Below are 23,428 nucleotides of genomic sequence, written 5' to 3' on the forward strand. Positions count from 1 at the left end.
CCTCCAAGTCTTTTCATGGCTTGATGGCGCATTTCCTTTTAGCATTGAATAATAGCCCATTGTCCTGATGTACTGTAGTTTATCCATCACTTACTGAAGGACATCCTGGTTGCTTCCAAGTTTTGGCAGTTATGAATAAAGCTGCTACAAACACCTGTGTGAAGGTTTTTGCTTGAAAATAAGTTATCAGTTAACTTGGGTAAATAGCAATATGCGTGATTGCTGGATCATATGGTAAGAGTATGTTTTGTAAGACACTGCCAAACTGTCTTCCAGAGCAGTTATGCTATTTTGTATCTCCATCAATAATGTCCTGGAGCTTTTGTTGCTCCACATCCTTGTCCACATTTGTTGGTGGTGTTTTGGATTTTGGCCATTCTATGAAGTGAAGTGGTATCTCATTATCTTCTTGGTGATTCCCTAATAACATATCAAATGGAGCATCTTTCCATGTACTTATTTATCATCAGTATATCTTCTTTAGGAGGTGTCTGTTCAGGTCTTTTGCCCATTTTTACATTGGATTGTTTGTTTTCTCACTGTTGCATTTTAATAGTAATTTGTATGTTTTGGATGACAGTCCTTTATCAGATGTGTCTTTTGCAAAGATTTTCTCCTAGTATGTGGCTTGTTTTGCCTTTCTTTTGACATTGTTTTTTAATTAATCACTTTAAATATTTTTAACTTCATTTTTTAAAGCTGGAACGCAGTTTTCCCTTGTCCTTCAGTAGGTTTTCAATCTCTGCCTTCTTTCCTCCTGTAGCTACTGTCTCTACCTTCTCATAGCTTGGTTTGTTCAACAAACACTTAATGAGCACCAACCATGTGCCAGTCACTGTAGATGCAGTAGAGACAATATTGAACAAAGCAGATAAGATCCATGCTCCCTTGAGTCCACTTGAAGAGTAAAATCCACTATATGCATATGAATTCACAAAGAAATACATATTTGTTATTTTTTAAAATGGACAAAATGGAAGTGTGTAAGATAGGATGTGAATGTTCTCCCCCTACAAAACGGAATCCCACTCCTCTGCAATCTCTACAGTTAACAGGTTGGGGTGGAGACTTTGGTGGTACCTTTGGCATGTCAGGCAAGGCTCAGGCTGTGTGTGGCAAGCCTGGCTAATGTATTTCCAGATGAAACCAGCCCTGGCTGGCATGTGATACCTGAGTCAAGGTGTCCCCATACCAAAAAGTTCTGCTTTCAATGGGTCTGCCTAATGCTGCCCACTGACCTTGAAGTATTTAAGGCTGCATTTCCCAAAATGTATTCCTTGGCGTCCTGGTCTGGGAGACTGGTCTAAAATAAAAGATACAATGGTCAAAGAAGTTTGAGAAACACTGTCTATCATATTCCTCTCTTGGGGGCTCGTAATACATATCAGAACATTAAAGTTCTGAGAGGTCCTGCAATGACAAATCCTGTTTATCCCAGTGTTTCCCAAATTTATATAATTATCTCACCTTTGTTCCATGGAGCCCCAGTGATCCCTTCTTGATATCAGGTTTTCTGGGACACACCAGGGGACCTGGGAGCTTGTGCTAGTCCACCTGGATGTGACTTCTGTACAGAGTTCAAGTGGGTAATCAAGCAAAGCGTCCCAGATCAGTGACTCATTGACACGGTGTCCTATGCAAATGCACTGTGAATGTGGCATTTCTTCGGGGCCTTTTGAGTTTTTCCAGGGTGTGGAGAAGGCCTCCGACAATGTGAGCTTCCCCTGACAATCCCAGCAGCAGGTTCCAGATGGCATTGGCCACCCTTGCCACCACCACCTGTGCAGGGACATTCTACACTCAAGACCTTTGCTCGTATAACTCAGTATTCACTGTGGGCTCCAGGCTTATCTAGACATAAGCTTGGCTGAACCCAAACCCCATGCCCTCTAGAAATCCAAAGCGCTCTCCAGACTGCCACCATTTCCCTCTCCCTTGGGACTGTGTTCTTGTGTTATCTCTGACTTCAGCTCTGGTCCCACTGTTGCTTCCCTGTTCCACGCATCCAGATGGTAAATGTCAGCCCTATAGATTTCTGAAAAGGAGCCTGCTGGTTCTGCAAAGGTGTGGGAGGCTTTCTGAGGGTTTGGAGCAGACGTGGGGATATGAGGCAGACAGTGGAACAGAAGGTGGCCCTGTTTTAGGGTGCCCTATCTTGGGGTGCCATGGGCTTCCTCCACTCATGTTGCTGCTCTCCCTTGGTCCCTTTTCTCCTTGTCTTTCTGCCTTCTTCCCAGGAGCAAAACTCCTGACTCATGCAAGAGAAGTCCAGCCCTATTCTCTGATCCCATCTCCCTGGCAGGGGCTGATGGCAGGCAGTGAGGGGCATGACCGCCACAGCCATATGCAGGGCCTGACCTGTGGGAGTGGGAACACTGTTTTGCTTTGTCACTGTTGCTATTTGTTCTTCTTCGGGTTTCCAGTGCTTTCTGGAAGCTGTGTTGTTCAAGGGTCACCTGTATATACCTAAATACATACACACACATACACACGCACTTTTTCTTGTATTTGCACATAAGGCAAATGTAGGTGACCCCCTTCATTAGCCACTGGGGACGGCTTCTAGGGCACAGGACTTTCCAGTATGAGGGGGGATTCTGGCTGCCAGACACTCCTGATGTCAGACCCAGTACCAAGATGTGATGATGAACACTGAGCATTCTTTCTAAGAGCTCATGGCTGTGGTCAATTGTATTCTGTTCCCAGATATTGTCATTAGTAGGGGAATCTGTCCCCACCCCTGCAGTGACCTTTGGTCTGCCCGTGTGGGAGGAGTGTACTCCCTCCCCTCATTGGCATCAGGCTTGGCTCCAGGACCTCCCTGGCACAGTGGTATTGAGTGGGAGTGACACCTGCCACAGCCAAACAAAGCCTTCAGAGCCAGGGTGGGCTTCCCTTTGTCCTTGTCCTTGGCCATGAGAATGGAGGCAGGAGTTGACCCTTCAGCCTGGGTCCCAGAACAAGAAGACATTTGGAATAAGGCCCCAGTTGACCCACATCTTATGAGTAATGCAGGTGAGAAATAAACCTTGCTTGTCGGAAGCCCCTAAAACTAGGACTGTTTGTTATGGCAGCCTAACCTTGTACAAGTTGACTTACTCTGGGAAACACTGCAGGAGCTGTGCTCAGGCACAAGGTCCCAGGTGGCTCTGAGGACAGGTTACCTGCTAACAGCAGCCTCTGTGTTTGATCTGATTTACCATCAATTAATGAAGAGGCTCTGGTTGTTATTACAGGACTCAAGATATGCCACGGGCATGATGAAAACCCATGCTCTATAGAGGCAGTGCCAATTGCCTCCAATGTTCAGAAAGCCTTTTGGCAATGTCTAAGAAAGTCCTAAAGTAATTCTGACTTATAGAAATCTAGGTCAAGAAAATAACCAGAGATACACAGGGCAATTCATAGTCAAATTATTTGAAAAATTGGAAACAGCCTAAATGTCCCATCATGGGGAAATAATTTATAAATTATCTTACATAATGGATATTATCCAATCATTAGAAACTAAGTAGCTGAATATTTAACAAGATGGGGGGATATTTGTGTCTTAATACTGAGAGAAATAAACAGGATACAGAACCATATCCATCTGACAACTGTGATTTATATAACAAGTCTGGGATTGTGCTGTTTATAATTTTGTATATTTTTTCATTTATATTATGTGAATAAGCATTTCTCCCAAAGCATCTAACATGTAAATATGTAAAAAGTGACCATGAAGAAATAAACAAAAATGGTGGGAATGTAAGCTAGTTCAACCATTGTGGAAAGCAATATGGAGGTTCCTCAAAAAACTAAAAATAGAAATACCATTTGACCTGGGAGTCCCACTCCTTAGAATTACCCAAAGAATACAACTCAGATTCAAAAAGACATATGCACCCCTATGTTTATTGCAGCACTATTTACAATAGTCAAGATATGGAAGCAACCTAAGTGTCCATCAGTAGATGAATGGATAAGAAGAGGTGGTACATATACACAATGGAATATTATTATATTATTCAGCCATAAGAAGAAAACAAATCCTACCATTTGCAACAACATAGATGGAGCTGGAGGACAATATTATGCTCAGTGAAATAAGCCAGGCAGAGAAAGAAAAGACAAGTGCCAAATGATTTCCCTCATTTGTGGAGTATAACAACAAAGCAAAACTGAAGGAACAAAATAGAAGCAGACTCACAGACTCTAATAAGGAACTAGTGTTTACCAAAGGGGAGGGGTGTGGGAGGGTGCATGGGGAGGGAGGGAGAAGGGGATTGAGGGGTATTATGTTTAGTACACAAGGTGTGGGGGATCATGGGGAGAACAGTGTAACACAAAGAAGGGGCATAGTGACTCTGTGGCATCTTACTACACTGATGGACAGTGACTGCATTGGGGTGTGTGGGGCGTACTTGGTAATATGGGTGAGTGTAGTAACCACATTGTTTTTTCATGTGAAACCTTCATAAGAGTGTTTATCAATAATACCTTAATAAAAAAAATAAAATGTTAGTCAGATGGTATGCTGTCTTAAATTTAAAAAAAAGAAAAAAAAAAGAAATAAGCAAAAAGAGCAGGCTGTCTCTGGGTAGGATTTTCTTTTCTGTACTTTTTGCATTTTCCAAATGGCCTGTAATGAATATGTACTACTTTTATAATCAAAAGTAAGTTGCTGCTATTGAACATGAGTATTATTCCGGTTACCTCTAGGGATGTGCCTTTGTGCTGTGGCCACCCAAGTGCCTTAACTGGGGCTCCTTGTCCAAGAATAAGCCTGTGTTTTTAATTAGGTCACTCTCCTGCCGACCCAGATATTGGCACTGGGCTTGGCTTGTGCTGCCCAGAACCCCAGAGGAGCTGTACCTTGGTTGGAGCTCTGAGCCTCGCAGGCAGGCTGCTGCCTGGATTTAGCTTAGTCTGAGTTTAGAGGATTTGTGAATTGGCCCCTTGGCAGACCTACCCCTCCAACACATGCCTCTTTAACATAGCTTAAAAAAAAAACTAATGTAGACCTATCTATGTTATAGAAGAGAAAATTAAGACTCATGAAGTCAATGTTCTAACTCTTTGGGGTTGATACTAATTTGGGGTTATCATAGCTGCTGCGCCAGGCAGTTATTGTTCATTGTCTCCTGTGGCCTTGCTGGTATGTCCTGTGTCACATAGGCAGGCGCAGGGGTGGCTGGTGAGTGGATGGGGCAAGGAGGGCTTCTCAAAAGTCCCGTTTGCAGGAGAGCTGGAAGTCTGCTGGTTGGGAACACAATCTGAGGGAAAAAGAAGCCCCTTACACAGTTTCTCTGAAAACCCTCTCCAGGTTTGGCCTTAGTGTGGGTGTGGAATGGTGTGAGCAGTGGTGGTACGGGGTGTGCGGGAGCTGCAGTGGAATTGGGGCAGAACTGGGGACAGTCAGAGAAAGGACAGCCAGGATCGGCAGCCTCATTGGAAAAGAGCCTGTGAATAAACTATTACAGGGATACCCACTTGCAAAAATCATTTCTTAGCTGTTTTACAATGGTCTGTGTAACCTACTGAGTGGCTTCTGTGTCTGTGGAGCACAGGGCTCTCTCCCCTCCCAACTCCATTCGCCCAGCTTGGATCTGGGTCAGCCCCACACACGGCAGCACTTGGCCTTGTCAGCTCCCGGATGGCTCCACATCGGAAACCTTACTTCCATCATCTTTAATCTTTTTAATGGTGGTACAATGTACATGCAGTAAAGCACATGAGTCCTTATGCTCAGTATGTCTGCATGATTCATCTGTGTTATTGTAGGTAACAGCTTATTCTTTGTTGCCAATTCCACTGGATGGATATGTCACCATTTATTCATCCATTCTGTTCCTGATGGTTGTTTCCAGTTTGGAATTATTATGAATAAAGATTTCAAGGACATTCTTACCATCCCCCCCGTTTGGTGGACAAACACCATCCCTGTAGCCCACTTGCCTTCCTCTGCTGTCTGTCACTCACTGAGGCCCCTGGTCTTGCAGCCCCACCATGTTTCCTTGCTCATCAGTCTGGCTACTGTAGCCCAGCGGCCACCACGCCTGCCAGGAGAGCCTTCTGCATACTGCTCCTGCTTCCCTACCCTCTGCTGTCACTTGACTGCCACTCCCTCCTGCCACTGCTGTCCCACTGGTCCAGGTCTCCTGTGACCTCCCTGTTGCCATGTGAAGGGGCATTTGGGTGTCCTCTGACTTGGCCCTTCGGCAGCAGGGCCCCTGATCACAGCTCCCTCTATGGATTAGAGACAGCTCCCTCTCCACGTCTCTCCTGCAGACCCCGCTGCTCCTCTCAGCCAGCTTTGCCAGCCCCTGTCCTGTCTCTGTCCCTGTGCGGCTGTTCCTGGGGTTCTGCGCTCAATTCTTTCCCCTGCTTCCCCTCTCTGAAGGGCCCTCCCGCTGCTGGGTCTTTAGCTCCACAGATACCCTCATCCTCAACCTGGATCCCTGAATGGAACGGTTTTCCCAGACTTATGTGTACAAGTCTTGATCGGCCCTGACATGAGCTTGTTTATTGTCTTTATGGACCACTTCGTGTGAATGAATATTCCAATGCTGGCTATGGGAATATCAATGCTTGATTATGGGCTGTTGCCCCAGACCCCACCAAGTTTGTGATCATGCATATATATATATAAGAAGTCATGTATTACCTTCTTAAGCTCAGAGAATTTTTAATTGTGAAATATACCTGGGCTCAAGAGTTTCAGGTTAGGGATTGTGCACCCAGCATTCTCTCCCCAGCTCAGGCTCTCCACACAAGAACCTTTGCTTCCTGCCAGCACCCCTAGTCGGCAGCGCCCTACTCCTCTGGCTCCTCATCACCCCAACCTCTTCCTTCTCCTGGATTGCCTACAGTTAATCAGGTCCTAACAAACCTAGTAACTCTCCCACCAGCCCTCCCCTGCCCATTCTCCATTGGTTTGGGCCTCAGTAGGTCCTCAATTATTGCAATAACTTCTCGGCAGCTCTCCCTTATCCTAGCTGGCCAGTCCTTTTCTGCTCTGACACTGGAGGCAGCTTTAAACACAAGATGGATCACATCCTCATTCTGCTTAAGATGCTGGCAGGCTTCCCCACCATGTTGGTCAAGGTCAAAAGTCAAGGACAAGCTCTTTAGCAGGACACAGGAAGCTTTCCTGAGCTGGCAGTGCTCCTCTCCCCACCTCTTCAGGTCCCCCACGGGACAGCTGTGGGCTCATTACACCCCTTTTTCCTTTCATACCTGCAGTTGCTGTGCCAGGAATTCTCCCTGGGGCCTGCCAGGCAGCTCCTGGGCCTTTCTCACAAGGGGCTGATGGGCATTGCCTTCTGGAACTGCCCTCACCCCTAACAGCTGAGCGGCTCCCCATCCCCTCTGGCTGGCTGCCGGCTTATGTGCAGGTGGTACCATCAGCACCCACTGGCTCCCCCTCAGACCCTGTGCCTAGCTCAGGGAAGCACTCTTGAAATACAAAAAAAGAGAAAGTTTTACTTAAAAATATGAGTATTCGTGTATATATCATTTTGTATTCTGCTATTTTCATTTAGCATAAGCATTTCTTGAAGTTTCTGTGTCATTTTACATAGTTTAATTTTATTGAACCATGTCAGGAGCTTTAGATGGGAAAGACAAGAAATTAAACATATTCCTACATTTTAACCACTGTTCATTTTGAGCTACCTTCTCCAAGCCTTTTGTGCACGCGTTTTGTAAACAGCGGACGCACCAGTACAAGCATAGTTCTGTGTTTGCTTTTTCGTGCTACACGGCTTTGTGTCTATGCAGTTCTGGAGTTCATCTTTGAATAATAGTTTGTATAATAGCTTAAGATAAAGTTTGTATCATCGTTTAAAATAACAGATATGCTCTTCTCCTGTGGGACGTTGAAGTGGCCTATGCTTTTCCAAGGAATCATCTTCCTGCATTAGGTTTTTCTATTTCTGCATTACTTCTCTAAGGATGGATTACTGGAACTGGATGGTGTAAAGGAAATGGACATTTGCATGACCAGATAGGTCTGCATGAACCAGCCGGTTTTCCAAAGGGAGGTCTCATCTCCCTCGGGGGAGGGGTTGATGCCTGCAGGCCCTGGGTGTGAGGAGGGGTAGTCATTCCAGGAACGTGGCCCAGGCCCCATCCTCCCTAAAAGTCCTTCCTGATTTAGTAAGGGGTGTGGGACCTGGCCAGGCTTGAAGAGGACTTACAAGTCCAATGAAAACATCTGGAAGCTGACCCCTTCCCTCCCGGTCTCTACTCGTTTCTAGCATGAGCTAACCTCCTGGCGATAGCTGGGAATTTCTGTTCTTATCCCTGCTCTCCGTCTGGCCACTGGGCCAAGTGGAAGAGGAACCAATGACTCCAGAAGGGAGGTGACTGTCTCCCTCCACTGCCCCCACAGACTGGGATCGGGTGGTGACCCAAACTCCAGGGCAGACTGCAGGGAAAGCAGCAGAGGGCTGTTTTCAGAAAGATGGTGGTGGCGGCAGGGCTGTCAGGGGAGGAGCAGTGGGGGGAAGGCGAAGGCCCCCAGAATGACCGAGGTTTCCACTGCAAGCCGTTCCACCAGTTCAGCCTCCTTTCCTTCTCTAGAAAGAGAAGAGGACAATAATACTCAAAATAACATTACAGTACAGGGCTGGGGTGAGACTCAAATGAGAAAATGAAGTGAGGATGCCGTCAGCTCCCAGTAAATGCTGGGTGTTTCCATGACGGATGAGATCCCACGGCCTGGGATGGGGGGCCACAGCCTCCACACGTACCCCCGTGGATGTAGCATTGGCTTGGTTTGTTGTTGATTTGGTGGCAAGATTGTCCCTTGACACTGGCCATGACCCTCGCTGGTTTGATGCCCCCCTACCTGTACTTGCCCTGCTGATTCTCACTCATTAGAAGGTTTTATAGCTCCCCAGGTGATTCAGATCTGCAGACTGGTGCTCCACCCCGGCCGCTGATGTGGTGCAGACCTGTATCATGCCAGGGATGATGTGGGCATTTGTTAGAGGTGCAGAATCTCAGGTCCCACCCAGACCTTCTGAATCAGATCTGCTGACTTTAACCAGTTCCCCGCCACCAGTGATTCATACACATATTAGAGTTTGTCGTAAAAACATTTGTGTGTCTGGGAGATTCAGATCTCAAGCAGGTGAAAAGTCCTTCTCTGCTGGAATTCAGGTTCCAGGGTCCATCAGGCATCTGGCAGGTACCTTCCTCCTGGGGTTAGAGGCTCTGCAGCTGTGCCTGTTGAGGGGCCTCCTTCCAGGCCTCAGTTGTGCTATGGCATTAGTCCACCCGTAGTGCCACCAGGAGAGCACACGAAGGCGGCCACAGCCCATGTGGCCATCTAGTGAAGAGCCATCCCTGGATGCCTGAGCCCAAGGTCACCAGCAAGGGGATGGCCGCCCCAGCTTTGCTAGGCAAGCTTGCAAGCCAGCACAGGTGCTGCTCTGCCCCAGGGTGACTGGGGCCATCTCTGCAGTGGAGCTGAGAACAGGAAGAGTGGCCCCTTCCCCACAAAGGCCTGTTTTGGGTGAAATCCACTACCCTGCTGTCCTGCTTCTAAATTTTCCTCCTGAAGCCCTTGGCATGTGGTGGAATATTCTGGAAGAAGCTGAACTCCTCTTCAGTGTCTTTTCACTCAGACCCTGTGGGAGTGCCATCTTCTGGCCCCACACTTCTTCCTGTCACAGCTCCCAGCGCTCCTGGTTAATTCATTTTCCTTGGCATTGCTGTGTACCTCCAACTGGAGGCTAGCATGTCTGCTGAGCCTGCCTCCACGTCTCAGCCAGATGTGTGCCAACTGCTCGTGCATCTTGTCTCCCACCTGGCTTGAGGCCGGTATATCTGCTGTCCTCTCAGCTTCCTCCACCTGCCCTGTGGATCCCAAGTTAGCCTCCCTGCCTCCCCTGCCCCACCCCAGGGGTGAGGCGGCCAGCCGCTGTGTAGACCAGGAACTCCAGCTACACACCTCCTCCCTGCTCCCCTGCCCCCTGACGAGTGGGCAGGCAAAGTGGTTTCTTCCCTGACTGTCTCTCCAACCTCTGCCTCGTCTGCATCGCTGCCACGGGGGCTAGTTTGGGTGCTCAGCATCCCCAGCTCGAGTCACCCCACTAGCCTTTGAACTGGGCTCTACCTCCTGGCCAGGACCCCCCCATGTCCTCCAGTGCCTGGGCCAGGCAGACGGACCCCTGGACACAGAGGACCAGGCTGGTTTTGTCTTACAACCCTTCAGGCACCACCCACTGCCTCCAAGAGAAAGTCCCCACCCGCCAGTGTGTGCCTTGCCCCGCCCTCTGCCTGGCGCCGTCCCAGCTACCAGCAGTCTCCCATGCTGTCACTCTACTCTGGCACACACGCACACACACTGACACACACATGCACACACACACACACACACACACACACACACACATACACACTCCTCACAAGTTCCCGGCAACTTTCATTATTTTGACAGGAAGAGAGACAGGTTCTTAGAAATTTCCTAACTTCTCCCCCCAAATCTGTCCCTGCAAGGTCCCCACCCTTGGAGGGCAGGCCTTTGCCTGGGTGGGGGCAGAACCGTATCTGGGTCATGTACCTGCTGGCCCTGACTCAGCCCCAGCCCTTCCCAGCAAGGGGGCTCCACGCTCCCTGGGATGGGCTGGGGTCTTGCAGCCTCTGCTGTCCCCTGTGGGCCAGTTTCCTTTCTGCCCCTCAGCACAAGGCCCATTTTTGGGCTACGTGAAATTGCTTTTTCCTCTAAGCTAATTAAAATCTTACCCTTCCTTGAAGACCTCATCCATGACTCCCCCCAGTTAAAAAGCCAGCTTGGTGTATGGCCTTGGTCCCTGCCCCAGTCCCCCTGTAGCAGCCACCTTATGCAAAGAATCCCCTGTCTAGGGAAGTTTCTAAATGTCTGAAAGGGTTTCTCCAAGCTCAGGGAAATGGAAGGCCCCTCAAGCCTCAGCCGCTGGTCCGGCGGGGCTAAGGAACATAGTTGGAGCAATGCCTCCAGCCGCAGGTGGAGGGTGAAGTGTGAGGGTGATGGGGCACCCCCCATCTGGCCACTTTCTGGGCATCAGACAGCCACAGGAACAGAGCCATTGCATGCTGTGCCTGGACTCTATTTAAACAGACACAGTCAGAGTGTAAGAATGTGGAATCCTGGCTGGTCCCGTATCTCCCCTCGGTGGGTGAGAGTTATCAGACCAGGGCCACAGGTAGAGCTCCAGGTAACAACCCAGGTAATAGACTCTCCAGTTTAAAAAGTTTTAATCTGGAAATAATGTTATGTTTATGAAAAGTTGTAGATTAAAGCTGTACAAAGAACATCCTTACACCCTTGACCAAGATTTACCCTTTGTAAATGTGTTACTATTTGCTTTCTCTGTTGTTCTACTCCTGGTGTGTACACACACATGTGCGCATATACTCATGTGTATATATTATATGCACAGATTTTTCCAGAACATTTGGAGGTAAGTTACACACATTGTGACCTTTACCTAAATACTTCAGTGTTTTCCAAAAATAGAGATTTTTTTCACATCACCATAGCTCAGTCCACTTTCACTGGGACAGTGACTTCCCAACCCTGTCTGTCTTGTTGTCTTAGCGTCATTTCCCCCTCCGAGTACGTGTCCAAGGGCAGACATTGCACCCAGTCCTCATGGCTCTTCAGCTCCTGTGATCTGGAAAATTTCCTCTGCCTTGTCTTCCAGGGACTTTTGAGAGGCCCCTGGGGCAGGGGCGGTCTCACACGGTCTGACGTTGACGCCTGCCATGGAATTGGCTCCCCACGCTGCCCTTGCATCTTCCCATCTCTGCAGCTCCTCTAGCTTGCAGACTCTTGCCTCCCCACCCTAACAGTTGCTTCTCTGGCATTGTGAAGGGAAGAACTACTTCACTGAAATACCTTTTTTTCCAGATAATTTTGTCCCTTTGCCAGTGCCTAACTTCATTTAGTTTAGCCCTTTTGGAAAGAAAGTTCTAGCAACGCATTGTAAACTTGGCTTCCTTTTAAAAGAGGACACAGCACAGCACAGAAGTCTTTCTGGATGATCCAGACAAAGCCCTGAGTGGAGTCACAGTGTTTTGCTGTAAAAACACTGGGCCTTCAGGGGTTGTGCACAGTTCTACACCAGCTGGTCCCAGTCACTCTGCTTTTTGATATTAGGTTTTGTACTTGTTTTCTGATTCTGAGATTCTAGTCACCTGTCACACTCAGAACTCTTGGCATGCTTCTGCCCAGTTACTTCTTTAAGTGGCCTTGGGCTGGGGAAATTGATAACCAAGTGTGTTAGAACTGTGTGTAAAGCAAGAGTCCTGAGTTCTTTGAGTATCTTGTATTTCTAAAGTCCCTTTGTAGCCCACGTTTGCTTCATCCTGGGCCCTGTGCTGCATTCTAGGTGGCTGAGGTCCTTGGCTGCAGGAGCCCTAGAAATGGAGGTGGCAAAATAGAGATGAAGGGTTCTTCTTGGTCACAATTGTTTACTTTCTGGAAGAAGGGAGGGAATACCAGAGACTGACATGGCTGACTCCTCCCCCAAAGGAGGAGGAGATGGGGGCCCAGGGTGGGGCCAACTGGGTGTCTGAGGCAGAGGGGAGCTGCTGGGTCCCACTGATAGCGTGCAGGTGGCTGGGGCTGGGGCCATCGCTCCTCCTCGTTCCTGACGGCGATGGCCAGCGTGGATGGGGAGGAGCCCGGGCAGCCCAGAGGGGAGCCACAGGGCCTGGTCTCCCAAGGCCTGAAGCAGGACTGGCACCAGCGGTGAGATGGCACATGGGGTGGGATTGGGGGGTCTCATTTCCTGCCATGCCCCACAGAACACGGCAGCCTTGTGAGTGACCCTTTAAATACACAGATATGGCGACACTCACATACAGACATGCACCTGCGCTTGCAAGGGGCCCTGCCACAGGGGCAGTGACTGGTCAGATGGAGACCCTGACAGTGTGCACCAGGTGGGGAGGGTGTGCCCTCCTCTTCCCTCCCAGAGGGCAGCTGTGCTGCCCTTTTGTGACAAATACATCGTCTCTGAGCTCCGGCACAGTGATCCCACACAGGAGAGTGATGACCCCCTGATAGGTACACATCCTTGCCCATAGGGGTGCTCATGGCACACGGCCCATGGGGAGAGAGTGAGCGACGCTTCCCACAGGCTTCCTATGCATGCACATGCTCAGACACTTGGGCCCAGCGAGGCCCTGGGTCTTGGAGTTTGGGGGCCAATCCCAACATCCCCTCCCTGTCCCCAGGATTTTTGTCAACCGCAGCCTGGCACTGGGGAAGATTCGCTGCTTCGGCTTCGACATGGACTACACTCTGGCAGGTAGAGAGGGGGGGGCGTGTGGGTATTTGGAGCTGGGGCAGCAGGGGGTGTGCATCAACTGGCCTGGGTGGGCTTGGCACCTGCAGCCTACAAGTCCCCCGCCTATGAGGCACTGGCCTTCGGGCTGCTGCTGGAGCGCCTGGTGTGCATCGGGTACCCACGTGAGATCCTGCGCTACACCTATGATCCCACCTTCCCCACCAGGTGCGGAGCCTGCAGGGGTGGGGGTGGAGGTGAGGGGATGGGCGGAGATGGTGGGGGCACGGACAGGGATGGTGGTGGGACAGTTGCCGGGGCTGATGGCCAGCCCAGGAATACCACCTCTGCGCTCCCCCAGGGGGCTGGTGTTTGATGCACTCTATGGGAACCTGCTGAAGGTGGACGTCCACGGGAACGTGCTGCTGGCTGCCCATGGCTTCACCTTCCTCTCGGAGTAAGGGCTGGGGAGCAGAGCAAGGGTGCTGGAGGAAAGGAGGGGGTAGGAGAGGCTCAGAAATGCCACAGAGGCTCTGCAATGCCAGCTGGACAGGGTGGACGTGGGAAGAGATGGCAAGGCCTGGTGAAGGGGTTGGCTGCACCCAGCCTGCTGCCTCCCTAGGGTGGAAATCTGGAGCTTCTATCCCAGCAAGTTCATCCAGAGGGATGACCTGCAGCGGTTCCACATCCTCAACACGCTCTTCAACCTGCCAGGTAAGGGCTGGATGGGGGTGTGGGGAGGGGTACTCAGGAGCCTGGCTCTGGCTTGAGGGCAGTGACTGACCAGCCTCTCCACCCCAGAAACCTACCTCTACGCCTGCCTAGTGGACTTCTTCTCCGGCTGCTCCCGCTATGCCAAGTGCGTCCTGTTCCCTGCCCAGCCAGGTGACCCAGTGCTAGGGGCCAGGCCCTGAAGTGGGGGCCACACCACGGGGCACAGGCCCTTCCTGAGGCACGGCCATCCAAGGATGACCCTTAGCACAGGGCAATGCCCCTCTTGGGTGGCTGGGGCTCAAATCCTGTGGGGCTGCAGGGGTTCCCCTGGCACAGGCTCCTGGGCCGGTGATCACCTCAGGCCCCCTGATCGGTCTGTCCCCTCTTGGTCTGCCTCAGCTGTGACACTGGCTACCAGCATGGGGACCTCTTCATGTCCTTCCGAAGCCTTTCTCAGGACGTGGCTGATGCCATGGATGACATCCACCAGTCGGTGAGGGGCCCCGGCCCCCAGGGCCCCCGATCTGCCTGCCCTTGCTCCCTGGGGCCGGACCCCAAGCCCCAGGCCCTCAGAGTTTCTATTCCTCTTCCTGCTGAGGACTGTGGTCTGGGCTCCCCCCACCTGGGGTGCAGGCAGGTGGGCAGGTATGCACATGAGCATGCACACGGGCACGCTCCCTCCCACAGGGCTGCCTCAAGGAGAAGACCCTGCAGGACTTGGAGAAGTATTTGGAGAAGGATGTGAGTAGCCACAGACCAGGGTGGTGACCAGGCCCGACCTTTTGTCACCTCATTCCTGGGGCGGCACCGGGGCTGCTCTCTGTCCCTGGCCTCCTCCTTCAAGATGTGGACAGAGCTCTGAGGCCTGGTTTGTTCGTGGGCTTTCCTGCCTGGCCTGGGAGGCTGAGACTGAGAAAGGGACCCCAAGGCAGCCCTGGGAGGCCCCATGCTGGAAGTGGCCCCTCTCTCTGCCCCAGGCACGGATCCCCGTTCTTCTGGGCAGGATGAAGGAGGCTGGCAAAGTGTTCCTAGCCACCAATAGCAGCTACAACTACACCCATGTGAGTGTGTGTAGGGGTGTGGGGCCCTCAGCCTGCTGGCCAGGGAGCCACCTCCTTGCTGGCCCAGGGGAAGCTGGGGCCCTGTAGGAAACAGTGATGGGGTGGGAGGGGGCCAAGGCCCTGCCACTCCCACCATTTGGTGGGTATTTGTGACTCCATTTCTTGGCCTTTTGAAGTGGAATGAGTGATGTTCTCACCGTTTTGCTCCCATGGTCCCTGGTGTGTCCTCTGGGGCGAGGGCAGAGGCAGGAAGTGGCCCTGGCCCAGTCCGGCCCGGTCCTCTGACCTTTGCCCTGTCCCTGCCAGGCCATCATGACCTACCTGTTTGGCATTGGTGAGGTGAGTGCCTGCTGCCTGCTTAGGGTGGGCCCTGCGTGGTGCCCCTGGGAGAGGTTGTTTCACATGGGTGGGCTCCCCTCTTCTGCCCCGCCTTCCCTTTGCAGTGGGCGGGAGGCCAGTGACCCCGAGGATCCTGGAGGGGGAGGGCAAGGCCATGAAGAGGCTGTCAGATGTTTGGGGAGGAGTCAGTGGGGTGGAAGGCCTGAGGTGAGGCTGTGGTAGGCCCAGGGGTGCACCCTGTGCATGATGTGGTGTCACCTGGAGGGCGAGTGGTGAGCAGGGCTCTGCCGTCAGGGGTTGCTGGGCCTCTGGGCATGTGAGGAGCTCTGGAGGCCCACACTCCCAACTCCGGCCTTTGCAGACGCCTTTTGAAAGGTATCTGGGAGCCATTCTGGTTCTCATCTGACCGGAGGCAGGCCCAGGGCGCGTGAGGGCCTGGGCACAGGGCCGGCGAGCTCTTACCGGTCCAGGGCTTGGCTGAGCCTGGGCTGGCGCCTTGCAGGCTGGGGGTGGTGACCCGCCGAGGACCTGTGAGTGCTGTCAGCGTCAGTTTCCAGACTGAGCATGTGTGTCGTGTGCTCCTCATGGCTGCCCTGCAGGCCAGGCCCTGGAAGTCCTACTTTGATCTGATTGTCGTGGACACGCAGAAGCCCCGCTTCTTTGCCGAGGGAACAGTGCTGAGACAGGTCAACACGGTAATGGCCAAAGCCCCACCCTGTGACCCGAGGACCGCCTGGGGAGGGAGCCCGCCCCCAGGTTTGTCCTGCCTCTGGCAGCTGCTGCTCTGCTGGTTGTCTGTCCCAGAGCCAGGGAACCTGGTCCGCTGCTGCCTCTTGCATGTCCCTGGGTACCCCTGGGGCTGCCAGCCCCTGCCCTCCCTGACCAGGGTGCCCCTCTGCCCTCTCCAGGACTCAGGCAACCTCCGCGTGGGCACCTACACAGGAACTCACCAGCACTGTGCTGTCTACTCTGGAGGTACCAGCTCTCTGTGTCCCACCACAGCCTCCTCCCTTTACCTGGAGCCCCTGTCTGCCTGCCAGGATGGCCAGGGTGGTGGGCAGACTGTCCTTCCATGGAACAGGCTCCTCGGACCTGGTGTGTGAGCTGCTCGGGGTGCGGGGCAAGGATATCCTGTACATTGGGGACCATATCTTTGGCGACATCCTCAAGTCAAAGAAGCAGCAGGGCTGGCGGACCTGCCTGGTGGTTCCTGAGCTGAGCCGGGAGTTGCACATCTGGGCCCGAGAGAAGGGTGAGCTTTGGGGCTCAGGAATGGGCAGGGACACTGGCCAGGATGCAGAGGTTTCCCCACTGTCATCCTCCCTTCTTTCCCTTTGGGGGTTAGTGGCCATGATAATACTGTCCACGCTGTGGTTCCTGAGAGTGGGTCTACTTTATACACAAGGAAGCAGAGACCCAGAGAGGCCAGGCAGCTTGCCCCAAGTCACTGGGCCAGAGGGCAACGCTGAGACTCAGGTCTCCACCTGACTCAGTCCTGCGGTGTGTCTGTAGTCTGAGGCCTCCTACCTCATCTGACCCCACCCTCCCCATCTACCCTGAGGGTTTGTAGCGAGTGAACGATTCATTCTTCTAGCCAGGAATGAGCTAAACTATCCTTGGGGTCAGGAGTTGCTAGGACCCCCAACAATTGTGGTTCATTGTAAGAGCTGAGTTGGAGTCATTGCATGTGACCCTGGGTGGGTCCCATTGCTCCCTGACCAGCTTGTTCACCTGTCCCACGGGGCCTATTCTTTGCTTTAGGGGGAGTCTCACTCGATGTATGGAAGGGGTCAGGGATATTATGCACACAGCAGGCAGGGTGTAGACCTCCGGTGACCTTTCTACCCGACCACACAGTTGAGCTGGGCCTGTGGCCAGACAGAGGTGGGCAAGGCTCTCACCTTTGCCACTGTCCCTTGTTCATTTTTCAGAGCAGATGGAGGAGCTGAAGAGGCTGGACACACACCTGGCAGACCTGTATCAGTGAGAGCCTGGCTGTGGCCCTGCGGGGGAGGCCCTGAGGGCGGAGGGGTGGCAGCCCACATCCAGTCCTGGCAGTGAGGTCTGGGGCAGGGTAGTCAGGACGTCAGGATTGGTTTCAGCCTCTGCTTTCCTAGTAAAGTGGATGTTGGGACTCTCTGACCTCCTTGGGACCACTCACTGTGACGTGTAGGCCCGTCCTGCTAACCCACCCAGCGTGGAGTCAGGACGCCTACCATCTCACAGACGTGCACACTCCCAGCTCAGCGCCCCCACTGGGTGCCTGTGGAGTGTCCCCATGGGGTCTAGGAGGGTGTGCCTGGAGCTTGGAGGCACAGCTCCTCTTCTCCTGGGTCATGTAGCCTTTTTTGGGCCAGGCACATGGATGGGAGCAGTTGTGGGCTGAAAGATATTGATTCCACGAAGAGGGAGATTCAGGTAAGAGTGGGGTGCGGAGTGAGGAGGGGGGCTCAGTGGGGCTTTGGATGCGGAGTGTGCCCCGGCGCCTGCCTAGATCTGGGCTGTCCCAGGGCCCTGGAGCCAAGCTGCGAGGAGCGCCACCTGTCCTTGTCAGCTAGCGCCCTCTACTGGCCCATATTCCAAACAACAGCAGGAAGGGCTGACCTCAGCCTGGGTCCCGGGGCGGTGGGCGGGGTGGGGGGCGTGATTTGTGGAGCTTGGTCTTTGTCCCTCAGGCTCCACCATTAACTCTCCTTAAGAAGTGCCTGCTTGCCAGGTTGGGTCCTCTTGTGACCGCCTAGCCAGCTCTGGTCAGCATTTGGGCTTGGCCAGACGAGGGGCCCTAGAAGCTGGGATTTATGGCTGGTGAGCTGATGGGTCCAGTGAAAAGTAGAAAGGACAACCTCCCTTGTGGCTTTGTGGGCAGCCACCAAGCTGGGCAGGTCCCACAGGCTGTGTCAGTGAGATTCAGGCCACTTAGCTTTGCAGGACCAGCTGGGACCAATAATGGAGGGTGCTTGTGGGGCATTTTGAGGGCCATAAAGCCCTCATGTGCCATTTGATCGGTCCACAGCCCCAAGAGGTGAGCTGGACAGTGGACCTTCATTTTATGGGTGAGGAAACTGATGCTCAGAGAGGGAAACTGAGTGCTCTGGGAGTAAATGTCCAAACCAGCTCTCTAGATGCTAAAAGGAGGGCCTGGTGAAGAAGAGGGGCCTGCTAGGGGGGCAGGGTGTGGGGCCTCTGCAAAGCCCTCTGTGGGGGCATCAGAAAGTCCATGATGCTGTGCGTCTGGTCTGGGGTGGTCACTCCCCGGGGCCAGGCACACTGAGAGGAAGGCAGGGAGTGGGCCTGTGGCAGAGTGTGAGCCGCCTCCCCCCCACCAGCCCCGCAAGCAGCATGCCCCGGACACATGCGGACCCCGGGCTGGGCCGCAGCCCTTCCCTGGGACGGGCGAAGGCCGCAGTGTCCCCAGGCGATGGACCCACGGAGGGCAGAGCTGGGCACCGTCCCAGCAGGGTGGGACTGCCCGTGGATGCAGGTCTGGGTGGGGCGCCCCCTCTATTCAGTGTGCTTGCCCTCAGAGAGTCACACGGGAGCTGGACCAGTGCTACAGTGCGACAGGCAGCCTGTTCCGGTGCGGATTCCGCCAGACATTCTTCTCCAGCCAGCTGATGCGCTACGCTGACCTCTACACCGCCACCTACCTCAACTTCCTGCACTGCCCGCTCAGCTCGCTGTATCGCGCGGCCCCAGAGCTGGTGGGTCCCTGCAGAGCCTCCCCTGCAACCTGGCCCTATGCTGCAGAGGGACCCAGTGCTCTCTAGCTCTGCCAGGAGCTTTCAAGGCCACCAGGCCCAAGCTCGCACCTGCAGACACAGTGGGTCAAAGCCTGGCAGATAACTGTCTGCACCGCACAAAGTGCGCGGGAGGAGTCTGGCTCCAGAGAGGAGCTGCCTTTGCTAGGGTGGTTTTCCTCCTGCCCAGCCTTAACTCCTGTTTTATATTGAGACCAAACCGTCTCATCATTTCTTTAGTAGAAATGATACCAGTTGCAAGGAAGGAAGGTACGGTGTCTCTGCCCTCAGTAAACAATACAGCATTCTTCAGAGGAAGAGTCCAAAGCAGTGGGTATGAGAGCAGTCACTGCCGCTGGCTCTCCCCTGGGCCTGAGCAGGGAAGGGCAGTGGCTGTGGGACTGAGCAGTGCAGTTTCCCAATGAAGCATCATTATTTCTACCTTAGAAGATGCAGAGTCTGATCTCAAGGATCTGGAGTTGAAACCAGTTCTCCGGGGCCCCCTGCTCCCCTGCTTTCCTGGCCACCCTTAGCTGCCTTCCAGATGTTTGAGAGGGGAAAACCCATTTTCTGAAGGTCTTTCTGTTTCCCTTTTTTTAAAAAACTGATTCTGCTTAATGCTTGATAGAACCTAGCAAAGTAGGTTTGCTTATCTTCATTTTACCCTTGGCGAGACAGCAGTGCAGAGACCCTAAGGACCGTGCTGTCACACTGCTAGCGGACCATGGAGGCAGGATTGGAACCCGATTCTATTGAATGCCAGGGGACATGTTCTGTCCCCTGCACCACACTCTGGGGAACTGAGCTCTCCCTGTGCAGCCTCACATCATCTCTGGGTTTTTAGATGAGCAGGGCTAGAGGTTCCCTGTTGGCAAGCCAGTTACCCACACTGTTAGATGTCATCACTAAAGTAGAGAACAGACAGGTGAAGAAGAGGCAAGAGCCAAACATGAAAGAAATAATCAAAGAAATCTGACCTTTCCCCAGCTGTGCTGGCCTGGAAGTTCTGGAAGTTCTGAGGATTCATCTGGCTTTTTTTTAGGGGGGGGGTGTTGGGGGAGGTTTGATGATTCATTCAGTTTGAGGTTCATCTGCCAGGACTTTTTTTCTCTTGTTGACCCTCCTGGGTTCACTCCTCCGCAGCATCGTTGGGCAGGAAGCTGGCAGCTGTGGGCAGCCCTGAGGATTCCCCAAAGGCCTCACCACTCTGTCTCCATCTGCACCTGTTCCTATAGATGCCCCATGAGTCAGTCGTGGAGCAAGAACTCTCCAGTCTGGGTTTCACCTCCCACCCCCTCTCCTGCAGCGGCACAGTGAGTTGCCGGGAGGTGGTAGATGGAGTCTCTGCACAGCAGGGCTGGGAGGGGCCCCAGGCTGTGGCCAAGGACTCAGTGACTTGGGCTCTGGTGGGCTGGAGCAGGGATTCCAGGTGGGGCGGCATCCACTCTAGCGGCACTTTGGAGATCTGCAGGAGCCTTTTGTCTTCAGCAGTAACTATTCCTGAGTATTTATGTAGGAGTACATATTCGTGTATTATTAATTGCTTTTAATTTCTCCAATGTTATAGTTAGGGTATTGATTTTTAAAAATTATTGAGACAATATATTACCTGTGAATTTCAATTCAGGATAGAGAAGGGGAAGTTAAAACATTTGTTTTTAAAATGGGGCATTAGGTCCAATAGGGCCAAGAACTGCTGGCTCTGGGCCCAGGCAAGCAGGTTCCGCTCTGTTGCCTGGCTGTATGGGTGCCTCGCATCTCTCTAGGCCACTTTTGGCTGATTCTTCCAGCAAATCCATCCCCACTCTGGGAGAGGTTGCAGAGCACAGGCTTTCCCCAGCAGCCTTCCTCTGCCTCCTTTATAGACACAATGTGTAGAAGCTTCGACACCTTTGTCACTTTGTACTGCCTGGCTTCCCTTTGAACCGAGATTCTAGCTTTCATGGCAGAGCTCCTGCACCCCCAAACCTTGTGGCATGATGGCTCCTGTTTCTACCCTGGCATTCCAAGGCTCAGTTTTTAAAATAGCCATCTCATAGGTTTCCTTTAGCTGGTGTGCCTTCTTCCAACCAGTGTTTACCAGTTGGATGCCTCCTGCATGCCCATACAGAAACTGAATCATAGGCTACTTTACTCCTGCCTGTGGGAAGCTCACAATTCAAGTACATTAATGATCTTTATTCAGTGGTTTGCAGCTCTTGTTCTATCCCAGCCCACCAAAGGGCAGACACACTCCATCTGTAACTGTGGGTGGTCTGGGGACCCCTCCCCCGTCTCCATCCCAGCCCAGGCAGGGGCATGCTGACACATTTTTTACCCTTGCTTGGGAGTCGCTGTGTGACTCCTGGAAGTAAGATTCCCTAACTAGCATTCTTTGTTTCTTATAAGGCTGAGGGCAAAGAGAGAGATGAGGACCAGGAGGGCTGCGTGGAGGCTGACTGAATCCTGGACACGGCCTGGCTTCTATTGGAGACATTTTTCCAAGAACAGGAAAAGTATTGAAGAGAGAAAAAGCGACCCAGTTGAAATCTCATAAATGTAACAGATTTGGATCCCAAGAACACTTCTAGGGAGGAGGAAGGGGTATGGCTGTTGTCCTAGAAGGCCTCCCCCAAAATAAGCAGAGTGATTTTACTCACTTCCTCCAGCTGCATCACGTTTCACATCTAATTTTATTTCTACACCTTTTTTTTGCATGTGATGACCTTAACCATTTTTTAAATTAAGGAGTGATTGATATACAATCTTATGAAGGTTTCACCTGAGCAACCTTGTGTTTACTACATTCGCCCATATTATCGAGTCCCCCCGACACCCCACTGCAGTCATTGTCCATCAGTGTAGTAAGATGCTATAGAGTTACTACTTGTCTTCTCTGTGCTACACTGTCTTCCCTGTGACCCCCCTACATTATGTGTGCTAATCATAATGCCCCTTAATCCCCCCTTCTCCCTCCCCACCCACCCACCCTCCCCAACCCCTTCCCTTTGGTAACCAACCACTAGTCCCTTGGGTTCTGTGAGTCTGCTGCTGTTTTGTTCCTTCAGTTTTGCTTTGTTGTTATACTCCAGAAATGAATGAAATCATTTGGTAATTGTCTTTCTCCGCCTGGCTTATTTCACTGAACAGAGTACCCTTTAGCTCCATCCGTGTTGTTGCAAATGGTAGGATTTGTTTTCTTCTTATGGCTGAATATTATTCCATTGTGTATATACACATTTCTTTTTAAACATAGGATCTCTGTGCACTTCTGATTGTTGCTAGTAATAACAATGATACCTGAGTGGCCGTAGATGACCTTCTTTCTTCCAGGTCACTATGAAGGACAGTAAGATAGCCCAAACATCTTTGACCTTGATGTACACATGCATTAAAACTATAAGAAGTCACACTTGATTTCAAACTGGACTGTTTTATGTTGGTGGGAGCTGCTCTGTGGTGTGAAGCCCTGGCCATTCCTTGTTCTGGTGTTGCTGACTTGAATTCACTCCTACAGTTAGTTTACTTTCTGTCTGTTAGCAGTGTTACCTGGCATAACAACAGAGGCTTAGACTGATGTACCTACATGTTTGAAATGACCAAACTCTTGGAGGAATAAATCTGTGACACAGTTTACTAGTTTCATTTTCTGTGGATAAACCAGGGAAACATTTGGAATATATGAAGATAAATAAGGAACAACAGGCCATATGCTCAGAGTTCACAGTTGCTTTTTCACACTTGTGCATTCCAGAAGCTTCCAGGGTTGTGGCATTGCTAAGGCCTTTCATTCTTCTTCCTGGGCTGACTTTTGGGCCCCAGTCTGCAGAGGCAGATTCCCCAGGCAAGGAGGAGGTATTCTTGGCCTTGAGTCTTTAAACACTAGACTGTTCTGAAGGGCTAGAGGGTATTATTTTATTAGGAATATTGTGTAGACGCTAGGGCTCATGGTTTTCTGGAAAGATGCTGAAATATGGCACAGTAGCTAACACTACAAAACCAACACTTAGAATTCCCTCCTGGGTAGAAAGAATGCAGAGAGGGCCTGGGGATAGACACCTGGCAGAAGAGCCTTAGGGCTGTGAAGAAGAGAGGTAGGGGCCAAGGAGGGCAGTGGGATCCTGTGGAAAAGAGCGGAGAGGGGCCAGGGGGCCTTTCCCACGCATTTCCTTCTGCCAGCATCCCCAGCCTTCTCCTTATACCTATTCTTCCCTAGATCTCAGGGGGCTCCCCATCTCCCTGACTGGGACATTTCCTTCTCTTAGTCTCTCTCCCATGGGCCTCTTTCTCAGGGTTATCACACTTTATATTGGTGATTCTTTAACCCACGTTC

At 51.9% G+C, this 23,428-nt stretch overlaps 1 protein-coding gene across 2 annotated transcripts in view; it reads left to right on the plus strand.

Annotated features, from left to right (window-relative positions):
• NT5DC4 (5'-nucleotidase domain containing 4) overlaps positions 1-22,729 on the plus strand; it is a 28,916-nt gene extending 6,187 nt beyond the window's left edge. Inside the window, exons 2-18 of one of the 2 annotated variants that reach the window (XM_017667151.3) lie at positions 13,216-13,289; positions 13,376-13,493; positions 13,627-13,722; positions 13,888-13,979; positions 14,067-14,124; positions 14,379-14,472; positions 14,667-14,720; positions 14,957-15,040; positions 15,347-15,379; positions 15,979-16,074; positions 16,288-16,354; positions 16,461-16,631; positions 17,311-17,362; positions 17,737-17,797; positions 18,904-19,080; positions 20,260-20,429; positions 21,505-22,729. In XM_017667151.3, coding sequence (XP_017522640.2) covers positions 13,271-13,289; positions 13,376-13,493; positions 13,627-13,722; positions 13,888-13,979; positions 14,067-14,124; positions 14,379-14,472; positions 14,667-14,720; positions 14,957-15,040; positions 15,347-15,379; positions 15,979-16,074; positions 16,288-16,354; positions 16,461-16,631; positions 17,311-17,362; positions 17,737-17,797; positions 18,904-19,080; positions 20,260-20,429; positions 21,505-21,652 — 1,590 coding nt within the window. In that variant the 5' untranslated portion in view covers positions 13,216-13,270 and the 3' untranslated portion in view covers positions 21,653-22,729. The remainder of the gene's footprint in view (positions 1-13,215; positions 13,290-13,375; positions 13,494-13,626; positions 13,723-13,887; positions 13,980-14,066; positions 14,125-14,378; positions 14,473-14,666; positions 14,721-14,956; positions 15,041-15,346; positions 15,380-15,978; positions 16,075-16,287; positions 16,355-16,460; positions 16,632-17,310; positions 17,363-17,736; positions 17,798-18,903; positions 19,081-20,259; positions 20,430-21,504) is intronic. The other variant, XM_017667152.3, reaches the window with a different exon arrangement.
• The last annotated feature ends 699 nt before the right edge of the window (positions 22,730-23,428 follow it).

Source organism: Manis javanica, chromosome 1 (assembly GCF_040802235.1).
Source record: "Manis javanica isolate MJ-LG chromosome 1, MJ_LKY, whole genome shotgun sequence".
In the NCBI taxonomy this organism is placed as follows: domain Eukaryota; kingdom Metazoa; phylum Chordata; class Mammalia; order Pholidota; family Manidae; genus Manis; species Manis javanica.